Source organism: Thunnus thynnus, chromosome 24 (assembly GCF_963924715.1).
Source record: "Thunnus thynnus chromosome 24, fThuThy2.1, whole genome shotgun sequence".
Taxonomy (NCBI): domain Eukaryota; kingdom Metazoa; phylum Chordata; class Actinopteri; order Scombriformes; family Scombridae; genus Thunnus; species Thunnus thynnus.
Genome location: NC_089540.1, coordinates 16,125,467 through 16,140,049, shown reverse-complemented (window position 1 = coordinate 16,140,049; position 14,583 = coordinate 16,125,467). Strand labels below are relative to the sequence as shown.

The following is a 14,583-nucleotide window of genomic DNA, read 5'->3' as shown; positions in this document are numbered from 1 at the left end:
AAAACACAAGTGCTGACATCATCATCATTAGCAGCAGCAGCAACATGTAACAACTAGGGTTGTGCCCGAATAAAAATACCTTATTTGGCAAAGTACAAATAGTGGGTTTTTTATGAACATTTATTTTGTGAAAATATTTTTAAAAATTATTTTGGGAAAAAAAAAACAAAAAAACGTGAAATACCAGCACGCAAGTCAGTAACAACACTATCTCAGTCTCTCTCCTCTGCTCCCCTGTTAAGTGTATTAGCAGGTCTCAACGCGGGGAGTCACATCCACCTGCTTCATGACACACATTTCCTTATTTGGACATCACTCCCAGGCGTTGGGGGTGTTCCCCAGAGATAAAGCTAGTAAAGAAAGAACGTAAATGCAGTTACTGTGGGGGATATAATTGGTGCTTTCAACAGGTGAAATCCAACTCTCTTGGCTTTGGATGTCAAACCTGTTGGATATTAAAACATTTCACTTACCAGTTTCATTACTGGTTTCTGGAGGCCCAGTAGATGTTGTGTCCTGGGTGGATGTTTCTTGTACAACTACAAGACTTGCTGGCCTCTCTGTCAAAATGTTACAAAGTTAAAAGAAAGGTTAAAGAAAAAAGAATCAGTTGCTCTTACTCTCAGGGTTTTGGCTATCATTTATATTTGGTATGATAATATTTTACTCACCAGTTCCATTGCTGGTATCTTGGGTCACAACAGATGTTGGGTCCTGGGTGGAAATTTCTTGGACAGGTGGAAGCATTTCTGTTGTCTCTGAGAAATGAATAAAGAATTGTCACAACCACGATGCATCTAGCACACAGCAAATCCATATTAGACGTTTTTAACTGCTACTATTCAAAAAACATTGGTCAGATATGTCTTTGTCAGTATTTAGTTGCAAACAAATCTATTGTGTCTCTGAGGTGACCCAATACAGAAAAATAATAAACTCAAAGCTCATCATTTAGTCATTTAATGCCTGTTAGAACATGTTTTGTAACTCCTATGAGGGCATTGAGTACATTGTCATGTTTTTCCTAAACATTAAGATGCATTAATACATTAAATGTGTTACAGCAGATATTTGTTGGCGTGATTACTCACTTATGAAGGGGTTGAAGACTTTTTCACTGCTGTTGAAGCTGACTGGTTGTCTTTCTAGAAATTGGGAGAAAAACATTATTAGCTGAAAGCTCATAATCCAAACATACAAATCTTTTAAGGAGCTCACTTTGTCTTTTTACAGTATGTCCAGATTACCAACAATAATATCAGGGACAACACAGTGATGTGGCTACTTAGTCATCAGCTTTTCACTATATATGCTGTAATCCACTATTTAGCACATCTGCAAGACTGAATTATCCAGTATAAATTATAGTATACTAGTATGATTTGGTAGAATACTAAAACCTTATTTGGGCAATCTCTAACATCTTTTTGATTTTTTCTTTGTATCACAAATAGATAAAAGTAATTAACAGAGAAACCTGTCAAGTTTTCTAATATCACATTTTTATCACACACAAGACTGTATGGGAAACAAAAGAGATACAAAAACACTGAAATGGCCACATGTGGTGTATAGAGGACCAAAAGTGTTACAAAAATAGTAATAAATCATTTAATTTATTAATATCTAATTGTACAATAAATACAGGAATTAATAAATAAATTTACAAATTAATTAATGTGATGCTTTATTACTATTGCCATGACACATGTGGAGATATTCAGAGTTTTAAAAATGTCTGAACACTGAAGGTTTAAACTTGTGATGAAATGTTTTTGAATGTTTTGTGAAACTATGGAGCTCATATAAAATATTAGATTATCTCAACAGTTGCCTGTTCATTGGATAAAAATAAAAATGTTCAACCTTGTATCCAAATGCAGCTCTTGTTGTCACTTTTTATGACTTTACAGAGACAAGTCTGGCCCTTTCCATGATCTAAAATCTTTATTTTCTGCAGGTTTGTTGATATTGCTGTTCAGTTTATTTAATTATATATTGATTATTTACCAGGGACAATGCACAACACATTTAATATACCATATATAGTTAAAGCTAATTTCACAAATATCCTAAACTGTCTAAATATCCTAAACTGCACAGCCTGGATTCTGCCTCAGCTGGTCACCAACTGATGCCTGAATATGTGAATCAATTTAAAGACTAGATTCTGGTTTATTCTTTCAACATGATTTATCTGTTACTGATGAGACACACAAACATCATTATTCTGTGCATACCATTGTTATTTTGTGCTCCTTAGTTGAAGACCACGTCATGTCACCTGACGTCCACCAGGAGGTGACTGGTTCAGCGTCGGTGATGTTGCCACTACAGGTGAGGACACAGTAGGTCATCTCAGACTCACACGATAAGGAGATGGTGGGTTTAGAGACAGGAGCTGATAGACAATCAAACAAAAACATTTCCTTTGAATTTAGGGCAGTTTTTTATAAACTAAGACAAACTTCATACACAATTCCTCCACTTACAGATAACCAGGAGTTCAGTCTTGCTGGTGACTTTGTTGTTGATCTCTACTGTGTAGCTGCCGCTGTCGTCTGGAGTCAGTCCTGTGATCGTCAGCGCTCCAGTTAAAGTGTTCAGTATACAATGATCTGCAAAATGCACAATTTTAGCTTCTAAACAGGGATTTTGTTGGTCACTTATGAGTGGGCAGCTGGAGAAATATGCACTTTAAAACACTAAACAGCTGATTTTCTTACATAAAAAGTCTAGTTTTGATTTCCCACAGAAAAGCAAGTGAATCCCTTTTTTATAACCTGAATTCTTTTCATTTATCCATTGACAATTATGTAATTAAGGTATTTAATTGGGTTTTACAGAGATAATGAATGAATAAATCTTTAGATTGCAACATCCTCAGATATTTAGGGATAATCTGCACAATTTAAGGGCTTGTTGACCAAAACACATGAAAGTGATACCTTATTTAACAGTATATTTTTAATGGGCCTTAACATTTTAATAAAGGTGAAAATTCAGGGTCTGCAGTAATTGTATTTCAAATTTAATGGGTTATACTCCTTAAAATAAACTCAATTCATGCAGAAAACACATTCAAAACCCCTCTATTATAATATAATCCATTAATTTAGCCAAAATATCTGGGATAAACTCATTAAATACTGTAAAAGAATTCCTAAAAATATAATTAATTTCCAGTTGAAAAATATTTCAGACTCCCAATTTAAACCAATATTTCAACCTAAATGTATCAAAAACTTCAAACTAATGTATAAATCATTGATCTCTGGCTACCAAACACCTTGATTTAGATTAAAGTGGTACCTTTGAAGTGTTGGTAGGAGAAAGTCCCGCCTCTGTACCACCCCACAGCAATAATGGGTCCATGTTTCCACACTATGCTCTTGATGGGATTCACTACAGAGTCTGGTGTGAGATCAGCTTTGTCACCTATTTTCCTGTAGAGTGGTTCTGCTGTAAAATAAAATAAATTAAAAACAAGTGAATGCAAGTTTCTCTGTTTAAAGTCGAGATGAAATGAAAAATGTCTTTTTAACCCTTTTAGATCACATCCCCGGTCATATTGTGCACCTATTTAACAATATACCAAATAAATAAATTAATAAATAAAAATAAATAAAAAATTAATTTATTTGTATTCTTATATCAAAATCCAATCAATTCCTTCCTGTAAAACAAAATATGATGTGTGCTTACGCAGCCTTGAACCAACCAGTTTCAACCGATATTATAATGACATCCACCCATCAATCTTCAACTTTTAGCGTCACAGAGCTAAGATTCATTATGACATGCCCACCTTTCAATGTTAAATAAATAACATTCACTTACATAGAAACTGAGTCTCTCCTGATTGAATTACCATTACCACCTTCTGTATTTCCATCTTCAGGTTCCTTTATTATATAATTAATGCTCTGACCTGTAACTAAACCTGTGCAAGTATTTGTGGTCATGGATCTATAACAAGCCATTCAAAGAGTTGATGAGACCTTTTACCAAAAGGTAGGCGACTCTGAAATAACAATAATAATAATAAACTGACTTCATGGAAGCTATACCTCTGCTATAATTAAATAAGTTTGCAAGAAAAGTGTGCTACACAGAAATGTTCAAATTAAATAAGAACAGCAAAAATAATTATGATTATTATGATAAGCTAATGTATGTTTTGATTTGGGGATGATAACAAGGTTGATGACTGATGCAGTAAGAAAACAATGTTTTGTTGATGTGCAATCAGAGATATCAGAAACATAGATGAGAGAACAGTGCAACGTCAACAACAGCACAAGCAGCACTTCTATGTGGAAGTAATAGGCATGTGATTAACAAGTGCAGATATTCTACAGTATTTGTATTTATCTCTTATCTGGATTAAACAAGTGGCATGTTCATATCAGCAGCAGCTGTAATAATTATAACCCAACAGCTACAGATTGTTTGGGGAAGGGGTGAGGACTGATGGGGCCCCAGACAGAAGATCCCACGGGGCCCATCTGACCAACTTTTGTTGCCATTATGTTCCCCAGAACACCTGTTAAATAATCAGATATTAATCAAAAAGCATTTATGGAATCTAAACATTTTAATTTTGACACATTTATATTAACAGCGAAAAATCAAACGTAATAAACTCCTAAAAACACATAGTTTAATATTACGAAATAAGATGAAATAAGAAATGTGAACAACTTAAAAGTATAAAGTAAAAAAGTAAACAAATAAATATAAATAACAAGTGCAAATGAATTCAAAGCTAACTCTAAATGTTCTTTCTCTTCCCACAGTATGACATCAGCGCTCATCAACATCTAGCTTAAACATTTTTCACACTAATGTTAGCAGAAAAAACATATATAATAATCTTCTTATCTGACTACTTAACAGTAATAAATACATTTAGTTATGGATGGTGGTGTTGCTGTTGCTAAAGTGCTGGAGATGGTGGAAGTTGATGGACCTGAAAAAATAACGCGGAACATTTTGTCATGATGATTTTTAGAAAAGCATGACGTATCTCATCAACACCATTAGGATGCAATGAACTCACATTCATCAGGATCAGGACCTGGAGGGGGACTGGTTCCCTGTTTTTGTTGATAGGAACTTCACCAATGTTCCTGTGGAGAGATAAGAAATGGCTACTCTATGATACTAAGCAGCAATATTCACAAAGTATATTCAGAATGAGTTCATAGGAATTCCTGAAATTAATCTTAAATATTTCTTATGGCCTTACTAATTTATATTATCCTGTCATATCATGTTTTTGATTAATTTCATTTGATTTACTTAACTTTAACCAGTTTCACAGGCTGGCTTCACAAGCCTTTCCAAAGCTAAAACTATTTATTTAGTTTACATTAGATTTTAATCAGTCTCATGTAATCTCAAGGTAAATAGCTAGCAAGCTAAACTCTGTTAGCTCGCTAGATAGCATTAGTCAAGTTCTTACCAACTCCTAAAACGTTAGCTAGCTAGCTTGCATGTTACATGACATCATATATCTTTGCTAACTAACTTTTTGGCTTCCCATTTACTATTATCAATCATCATTTATCATCATTCATTATTATATGCTCCACTTACCACTGTCCTGCTTTCTTTTCTCTTCTTTCTCTTTCTTCACTCCCGGACGGATAATTCCTCTATTTCACTCTATTTTGCGTAACGTTAGTAAACGCAAACAGTAGTCACCTGGATGTGACGCTGCTCACAGAAACGCCGATGAGATGGGCCCTTAGCTTGAGTTTCCTCGTACTGGTTGTCAATGAAGTGATTCCCATTAAATGAGACAGTGACAGACAGAGCCAAACACCCGCCCCACAGCAAGGTGGAAGCCGGTGAGGCGGCAGACATTTTGGCGTGGCATCTGTGGTGGCCAGTCAGATTGTAGGGGTGGCACTGGCTACCCCGGCCACCCCTTTAAAACGGTGCATTTAAATGACAATTCCTGTGCTTTGTTAGATCAGATTGAGGGCTTCCCTGAATGAATTGGAATGATATCAGCACAGAAATTAATGAAGCTGCATTCATGATCCTTGCAGATACACTGCAGCAACTGAAGCTGCAGGCTGACCAATCAGAGGCTTTAACCACAACATGCACGTCGCGCACACAGCGGCAGCTGCTGCGCACACACATACACACACATACACTGTAATAACTTTCTGTAAAAATACGGCCAATCCTAACAGTAAAGTACTGTTCTTTCTAAATACGGTAAAACACTGTAAATTTTGATGCTTTCTGAAGCCAAAACCAAGAACAGACATTAACAGTAGGCTACTGTAAGATTTGATGGTAAAATACAGTATTTTCATTTTCGCTGCTGCAGTAATGGAGGGGCAGAAGCCACATGCGACCATCGACATCATATAATCATTGTTCATCCTCCTTTGTGGAATTAAACCAAAGGATCAGTAACATCTTACTGAGAAAATGGAATTCTCTATTTAAATAGATTCTCCCTCTCCTGCTGGACTGACCATGAGAACAAGCAATAAACTACTTCTGATTCATGTATTGATTAGTTTTAATTGATCACACAAGCGTCAAGTCTATGAAATGTTAGAAATAATGAAAAAGGCCCGTCACTAGTTCCCAGAGTTGACAGCCATGTTTATTTAGTCTGAGTACAGTCCAAAAGATATTCAACTGACACAAGCGGTGGAAGAAGTGCTCAGATCCTTTACTTAAGTACACTATACAGTAATACTCCATTACAAGTAAAAGTACATAAGTATTATGAGCTTGATGTAGTTAAAGTATTGCAGTAAAAGTACATAAGTATTATGAGCTTGATGTAGTTAAAGTATTGCAGTAAAAGTAGTGGTTTGGTTCCTCTGACTGATATATTATTATATATGACATCATTAGATTATTAATACTGAAGCATCAGTGTTAGAGCAGCATGTTACTGTTGTAGCTGCTGGAGGTGGAGCTAGTTTCAACTACTTTATATACAGTTAGCTAGTTTAGTCCAGTGGTTCCCAACCTAGGGGCTGGGTCCCCTCCAAAGGGTCACCAGATAGATCTGAGGGGTCGTGAGATGATTAATGGGAGAGGAAAGAAGAAAAAACAAAGTTCTGATACACAAAGCTGAACACTGAATTTATAAAAAAGGGGAAAAATTAGAACAAGAGGTTAACACATTTTTCACCGAAGGTTGAGATAACATTAAAAAAAAAAAAAAGATAAAATTTTTCCCACAAATGAACCACTTGGAGACACAAAAACTTGGATGAAAACCAAGTAGCGTTATTATACAATCTTTGTATCGCTGAAGCTTTCAAACTATGATCAAGCAATGAAAGACATTCAACCTAAACCACCATTTTCATGTGTATAATAAAAGTAATTATATATTATACAAATATACAAATAATTCCAAGTAAGACTACAATAGTGAGAAATGATTCAGGAGTCAACATAGTGCACCACTGTCAATCTATGCAACCTTGCTGTCGTGACTTTATACACATTTATACATTACATATACTATATGTGAGTGAATAGTTGGTAAAAGGTTTTGCTTTCTTATAAATCAAATATTTGTAGTGTATCATGATTTATTTACTCACACAGAATGTGTGGAGTTGCTGTTATGTGAAACCACATAGAGAGATATTTCCTAATCCAGTTTATTCTGACAAGTAACTCAAAATCTAAAGCTTTTAAACCACCTTTTAACTAGCTGGGATTTAAAATATAGTAGGTTTTATTTCTCCACATGAAATTAAAATTTATAGAACATTTTACTGTCTTTGGGATCATAATAATAAAGATGTTATAATAGAGTATTTCAACTTTCTCCCCTTATTCTTACAGTATACATGGAGTGAGTAGTGATGTAATATAAAATGATTCTGTAGTGGGAGCATTATTTGATAGAGGATGTTGGTCTATTAAAATACACTACCCCTGAAATCTTAAATTAAGATGTTTAGTTATAATAGAATATCAAAATATGATCCCCATATTCTTACAGTACACTTACCTCTGTTTGTAACCAAAAAACATAAATAAAGATGTCATACTGTGAGAACAAGGCAAGTTTATTTGTACAGCACATTTCGACAAGGCAATTCAAAGTGCTTTACATAGAACATAAAAAGCATCAAGAAAAGAAACAAAACACAAGTGCTGACATCATCATCATCATCATCATCATCAGCATCAGCAGCAGCAGTAGCTTGTAACATTTAAAAACCTGAGACATTTTACATTATAGGAATAAAATTGTTCTCTTCCAGAGACTCAACGCATCCTGCTGAGTCCATTTTTTACAATTTACAATTTCATTTAGCAGACGCTTTAATCCAAAGCGACGTACATCTGAGAGCTGATACAACACAAACAAGGATCTAGTCAGGAGAGAACAACACCAGTTAAGTGCCATGAAACCAAGTTTGAGTCCAATAGGATGTAGATGCCAACAGGCAGTGCACAGAGGCAATACATAGAGTGCATAGAAGCAGATTTGTTTTGTTTTTGTTTAATTGTTTTGTTTTTTTCTCTTCCTTCAGTCCATCAAGTGCAGAGGTGTTTGTGAAAGAGCTGGGTCTTCAGTCTTTTCTCAAAGATTGAGAGGGACTCTGCAGATTGAACAGTTTGGTATCTCGTTCCACCACAGAGGAACTACAGAAGAGAAGAAGAGTCTAGTAGTGACTTAGAGCCCTGTTGTGGTACCAGGCGCCTTTCATTGGCAGAGCGTAGTGAGCAGGAGGGAGTGTAGACCTGAATGAGAGAGTTCAGGTAGGTGGGAGCCGTTTAAGTTGCTGTTTTATAAGCGAGTGTCAGGGTTTTGAATTTGATGCTGGCAGCAACTGGGAGCCAGTGGAGGGACATGAACAGCAGGGTGACGTGTGCTGTTTTGGGCTGGTTGAAGACCAGACGTGCCGCCGCGTTCTGGATCATCTGCAGAAGTTTTTATCTCCACATTCAATAACCTGTTTCTTCTCTTTGGCATGTTAGCAGTTTAAAAATGTTCCTCAGACCTCAGAACTTCCTGTTTCCATCATCAAATCTCCGTAGGAAGCCAGTAATCATCTGACCCTCATAAGTTGGATATGTACTGTATTTAATTTGACTCTGGTGAAGGTTAGAGGATTCTTGTTTCTCTAAGCTTTCTGAAGAAGTTCATTTGGCGCTTGACACTGAGTCTTAATATTGTGCCACCAAATGCTCATGTTGGTATTGATATTATGAGTTCAAAGGCATCATAAAATAACTAAAGTTTCTTCTTTTCTTTTTTAGACTTAAATCTAAGTTACATGTGTCATTGTATGTAGCTTTGTATTTTGTATAACGTCTCCTGTGTGTTATTTGCTTTGTACTGTTTGTTATTGTGCTGTTATATGTTTTACTTGTAAGGAACTGCAGATGAAAATTAGCTCTGATGCAGTACATCAAATGTTAACATTTATGTGAAACACTGTACATGGTCCCAATAAATACAACAAATAATGAAACAATAAAAAGCAAAAGTGCATATTGACTAAATTACAGCTCATGAAAGAGACAACGAAACAGATCCAAATGTAAAATAAAGGGATTTAGATGAAAAAAGCACAATGACTAAAATACAATAACCACTGTCACTTAATAAATTAATTTAGAGATGCACAACCACAAACCTCCACCTGGCTGCAGGTATTTCACACAGTCCTGCTCACAGCTGTCAACATTTAACACTGTTTGTAGTCACATCTGTTGGGAAGGATCAGCCCAAAGCAGTTACATCCAGTGATACTGAATTTTTGTCCTGGTTTCCTGCACTTGTTGTTGACCTCTCTGTCAAATGATAAAAGAATTGTCATGACTACAATACACCTCTCACACAGTCACACAATCTCTTGTTCATATATTATTAAAATAGTTCAACAAAAATGTTCACTAACAATGTGTCCAATTTGCGACTTTTTTCCAAATGAATGTGGAAAACTTTTATGCATCCCTTAGTGATCTACGAAATTGAAAAAGCACAAATCACACACACATGCGTGTGTATTACAATATGAAAATTAAAAGTTTTAATCCAGTTTTTTGTTGTTTTGTTGTTTGTCCCTCTTGTCTTGTCCTGTGTCATGTGTTAATCACTCATTTTGCATCAATTTTTCAAAAAGCACAAAAACTGCTTCTCTTCTGGAAAAAATTAATATTTTTGTCAAATTTTATTTATTTATTGGTATTATTAGTTTCAGTTTCTAGTTATAATCACATATACTAAAACTGTATGTGGACTGTTAGTTAAAGCTGTTAAGAAAGCAGCTCTATAGACATTTCCAAAATACAATTATATTAACAATGTTCACTTTAAATGAAGTGATTATTTGGTTAAACTGAAGATTCGTCTTCAACAGGATCTGAGAGTAGTTGTTACATCTCCACATCTCTACAATTAACTTGCTATGTAAACAGTTATATAACTCTTATAACTGATTAAACTGATGACCAGTAAAAAAATCTTTAAAGCTACAAATGAACAAATGCAGCGATTTATTTTAAAAAGTACATTGAATGCATTTGAAACACTGGTTTTTGTTTGTAAAAGTTTAGATATTAATTACTTTTAAGTGCTGGATGCATGAAAACAGAATATTATTAGTAATATTTTCAAGTTAAATACTCTAAAATTAATAAAGACCTTTAGGTGAACAAAGTGAAAATGTTCTCTTACCTTGCATTGGTACAGCTTCCTCACCATCATCTCCTGTATTGAAGATGAAAGTGTGTGTTAACTGACTGAAATTCTTCATTAATTATGTTTTGTTTCATAATTAGGTTTTAGTTGTAACATTTTTCTTTTGTGAATGTCAAACTTGTGCAACATGGGTATTAATAATGAATCTGTAACATTCATAACTGCTCTTTTATCTGGTGGTTTTGTTTAGTTGAGAAAGTTGTAGAGATTAAATACCTGAATTAATTACAGATGTTGAAGGTGGCCTTTACAAACACAGGTTCTCATTAACAAATAGAACAATATTAATAGCGGTGTTTCCCTTATATTCATTCAGCAGCGGTGCACCGCCGGAGGGTGAGCGGCAGAAACATGACGTGAACGCGAGCGGAGCAAAGGAAAAGTTTAGCAGTAAATGCACAGTACAGACTACAGTTTGTCAGTTAATAAATGCTGCAGCTCCTCAAGAGAAAGAAAATACTCATCTATCGAAGGGGGTTAGCCCCGAAGTTAGCAACAACGCGTTAGCTTAACTTGACCAGGCTCACTTAAGGTGGACTGACTTTTAAGGTGGACCAGCAATTCTCATTTTAGTGTCAATCTCAGCCGCTCTTGAACAGAGAACAGAGAAATGTCTGGCTGATGAGTCTCTGTCTTGAGTTTTTCATGGTTAAACTGAAGATTCGTCTTCAACAGGATCTGAGAGTAGTTGTTACATCTCCCCATCTCTACAATTAACTTGCTATGTAAAAAGTTATATAACTGTTATAACTAATTAAACTGATGACCAGTAAAAAATCTTTAAAGCTACAAATGAACAAATGCAGCAATTTATTTTAAAAAGTACATTGAATGCATTTGAAACACTGGTTTTTGTTTTTAAAAGTTTAGATATTAATTTTAAGTGCTGGATTAATGAAAACAGAACATTAATAATATTGTCATGTTAAATACTCTAAAATTATTAAAGACAAATAGGTGACCAAAGTGAAAATGTTCTATCTTACCTTGCTCTGTCCTGTCAGCAGCTTCTCCTGTATTGAAGATGAATAAATGTGTGTTAACTCACTGGAATTCTTCATTAATCATGTTTTGTTTCATAATTAGGTTTTATAAGTTACATTTTCTTTTAAATTCAATTTTAAATATCGAACCTTCAAGACTTTTTTATGGCTTCAAAGACTTCAGACATACAGATACAGAAAGGCAGACTGTCTCTGGTGCCTTTCAGTGTGTTTATCAATGAACCTCTACTTTACATTTTCAGCTCTGATTAGGAAGTTGTCTTCTGATGTTGCCACTAAGCAGAAGAGATAAAGAAGTCCTGTAATTTCATTTATCTTAGATTTGAGGGACACATCAGCAACATCACTAAAGTAGTTTTCTTCCACCTCTGACACATCGTCCAAGTTCACCCATTTCTAACACAGTCAGATGCAGAAATTCTCATTCATGCTCATTCAGGTCTTGTATTCTGTAATATTAAAAAGACCCAACAAGTCCAAAATGCAGCTGCTACAATTCTTCTGATTCACTGGTTTACGGTTTCATTCAAGTCAGACTACAAACTGCTACCTATTACCTCCTGACCTGTCAAAACTTCTCAGACCTCACATTCCCCCACGAACACTCACATCACAGGATGCAGGTTATCTCATTATTCCAAAGATTAAACCATTCACATTTTATTTAAGTAATACTTTTTGGGCATTTTATGCTTTTATTGATTATTGATTAGTATCAGTGGAGAGATGACAGAAAATGAGGGACGGGGGGAGAGAGAGATGGAGAACAACAATCAACAAAGGTCCCTAATCAAACATGAATCAGGGACGTTGTGGTTCATGGTCAACGCTTCACCTCTTAAATCCAATTTTTGCCACTCCTATAACTGAATAGTATCATGTATGTTTAATATAATGTATGTTGTTATTTTCTCTTTCTGTAATCGTCTTTTTTTTTGTGATTTGACACTAAAAAATGAAATAATTGTCATATTTGCATTAAATAGATTGAGGCATGAAAATTGCCTGATCTGAGAGATACTGCAGTTCATGGTTGGTGCATTAACCCTATTATTTTACTACAATTTAATTGTGTAATCGCAAACGTTTTTGTTCCTTATTTACAGCTTTCTGTACAAAAGCCATAAAATGCTTTTTTGTTTGTAAAATGTATTGAGACACCAAGTTATTTTACAGTTAAAGAAAGCTTTAAATTAACATTTCTGCCTTCAGTAATGTCAGTGGAGACATGCAAGGTAGTAGTTGCCCCTGAAACATCCAGAAACAGATCTGATTTACATCAGACCACCAAAATACAGTATATTTAGTGCATCAAAATAAATACATTTTGTGACATCTTACGTTTTTTCTTTTTGCGTCTGAAAAAGGTGATGCCTTTGTATATAAAATAGATGATGATGATGATGAACCCAACCAGAATAAATAGTGGTAGGAAGTTGAACATCCAGGTCAGATCCTCTACAAAAAAATGAAAGAATAAATAATTGAATTGGAAATCCAAGTCAAAGACTTGATTTATATCAAACCACCAAAATACAGTATATTTAGTGCATCAAAATAAATACAATATTTTGTGACTTCTTACCTTTTCTGCCTTTGTATATTAAATTGACCATGATGTTGAACACACCCGGAAGACAAAACAGTATGAAGAAGAGCGCCCGAATCAAAGTATCTACAAAAAAATGAAAGAATAAATAATTAAAACAACAAATGGTTTACAAGGACACTGTATTGTATTCTAATGTCGTTATCTGATCCCATCTTTGATAATGCACTCTGAGGTGACCCAATACAGAAAAATAATGAACTCAAAGCTCGTCATTTAGTCATTTAATGCTGTTAGAACATGTTTTGTAACTCCTATGAGGACATTGAGTACATTGTCATGTTTAGTACAAACAGTAAGATGCATTAATAGTGCATAATAGTAGTGATGTTGCAGTTATTTGTTATGAGCTTTAATCACTAAGACAACAAGTCGACCCTGAAACATCCTTTTATGCAGATTCATCAAACATCTGGAGAGAATCTCTTGGTATTGGTTGTGGTTGTGGATGTTTGCATGAGGATAGAAACTTCCTGTCTCTTAGCATGAAAATACATCATCAGGACTAATATTGTTGGTAGAATCACACTCTTGAAAGAACTTGAATATGTATGATGCACAACTAGATTAACATTATCAGTCAAATTTACATAAATATTAATATACCACACCTAAAGAAATATAAAGAATGTAAATTCAAGTCAAAGATTTGATTTATATCAGACCAAAATATATAAATAAAATATTTTGTGAAATCTTACTGCTTCCGTCTGTGCATACTAAATACGTGATGCCGATGATGCAGCCAACCAGAATCACTCCAAATACTGCTATTACGATGTACATCCATGTCTCACCCCCTACAAAAAATGAAAGAATAAATAATTAAAACAACAAATGGTTTACAAGGACACTGTATTGTATTCTAATGTCGTTAGTTGATCTCATCTTTGATAATGCACTCTGAGGTGACCCAATACAGAAAAATAATAAACTCAAAGCTCATCATTTAGTCATTTAATGCTGTTAGAACATGTTTTGTAACTCCTATGGAGGACATTGAGTACATTGTCATGTTTAGTAAAAACAGTAAGATGCATTAATAGTGCATAATAGTAGTGATGTTGCAGTTATTTGTTATGAGTTTTAACCACTAAGACAACAAGTCGACCCTGAAACATCCTTTTATGCAGATTCATGAAACATCTGGAGAGAATCTCTTGGTGTTGGTTGTGGTTGTGGATGTTTGCATGAGGATAGAAACTTCCTGTCTCTTAGCATGAAAATACATCATCAGGACTAATATTGTTGGT

The 14,583-nt window shown here is 34.7% G+C and overlaps 2 protein-coding genes across 5 annotated transcripts in view; both read right to left on the bottom strand.

Annotated features, from left to right (window-relative positions):
- Nucleotides 1-6,075, bottom strand: part of LOC137177245 (uncharacterized) — a 118,048-nt gene extending 111,973 nt beyond the window's left edge. The window contains exons 1-4 of the mRNA XM_067583418.1: nucleotides 5,602-6,075; nucleotides 5,063-5,132; nucleotides 3,313-3,462; nucleotides 2,493-2,618 (exon numbers count right to left, since the gene is read on the bottom strand). The gene's annotated coding sequence lies outside the window, so the exon portion shown is untranslated. The remainder of the gene's footprint in view (nucleotides 1-2,492; nucleotides 2,619-3,312; nucleotides 3,463-5,062; nucleotides 5,133-5,601) is intronic.
- Nucleotides 6,076-8,303: 2,228 nt separating this feature from the next.
- LOC137177246 (T-lymphocyte surface antigen Ly-9-like) overlaps nucleotides 8,304-14,583 on the bottom strand; it is a 34,292-nt gene continuing 28,012 nt past the window's right edge. For 2 of the 4 annotated variants that reach the window (XM_067583419.1, XM_067583420.1), the window contains exons 20-25: nucleotides 14,032-14,130; nucleotides 13,307-13,396; nucleotides 13,063-13,179; nucleotides 11,704-11,730; nucleotides 10,694-10,726; nucleotides 8,304-9,807 (exon numbers count right to left, since the gene is read on the bottom strand). In XM_067583419.1, the coding sequence (XP_067439520.1) occupies nucleotides 9,737-9,807; nucleotides 10,694-10,726; nucleotides 11,704-11,730; nucleotides 13,063-13,179; nucleotides 13,307-13,396; nucleotides 14,032-14,130 (437 nt within the window). In that variant the 3' untranslated portion in view covers nucleotides 8,304-9,736. The remainder of the gene's footprint in view (nucleotides 9,808-10,693; nucleotides 10,727-11,703; nucleotides 11,731-13,062; nucleotides 13,180-13,306; nucleotides 13,397-14,031; nucleotides 14,131-14,583) is intronic. The other 2 variants (XM_067583422.1, XM_067583421.1) reach the window with 2 other exon arrangements.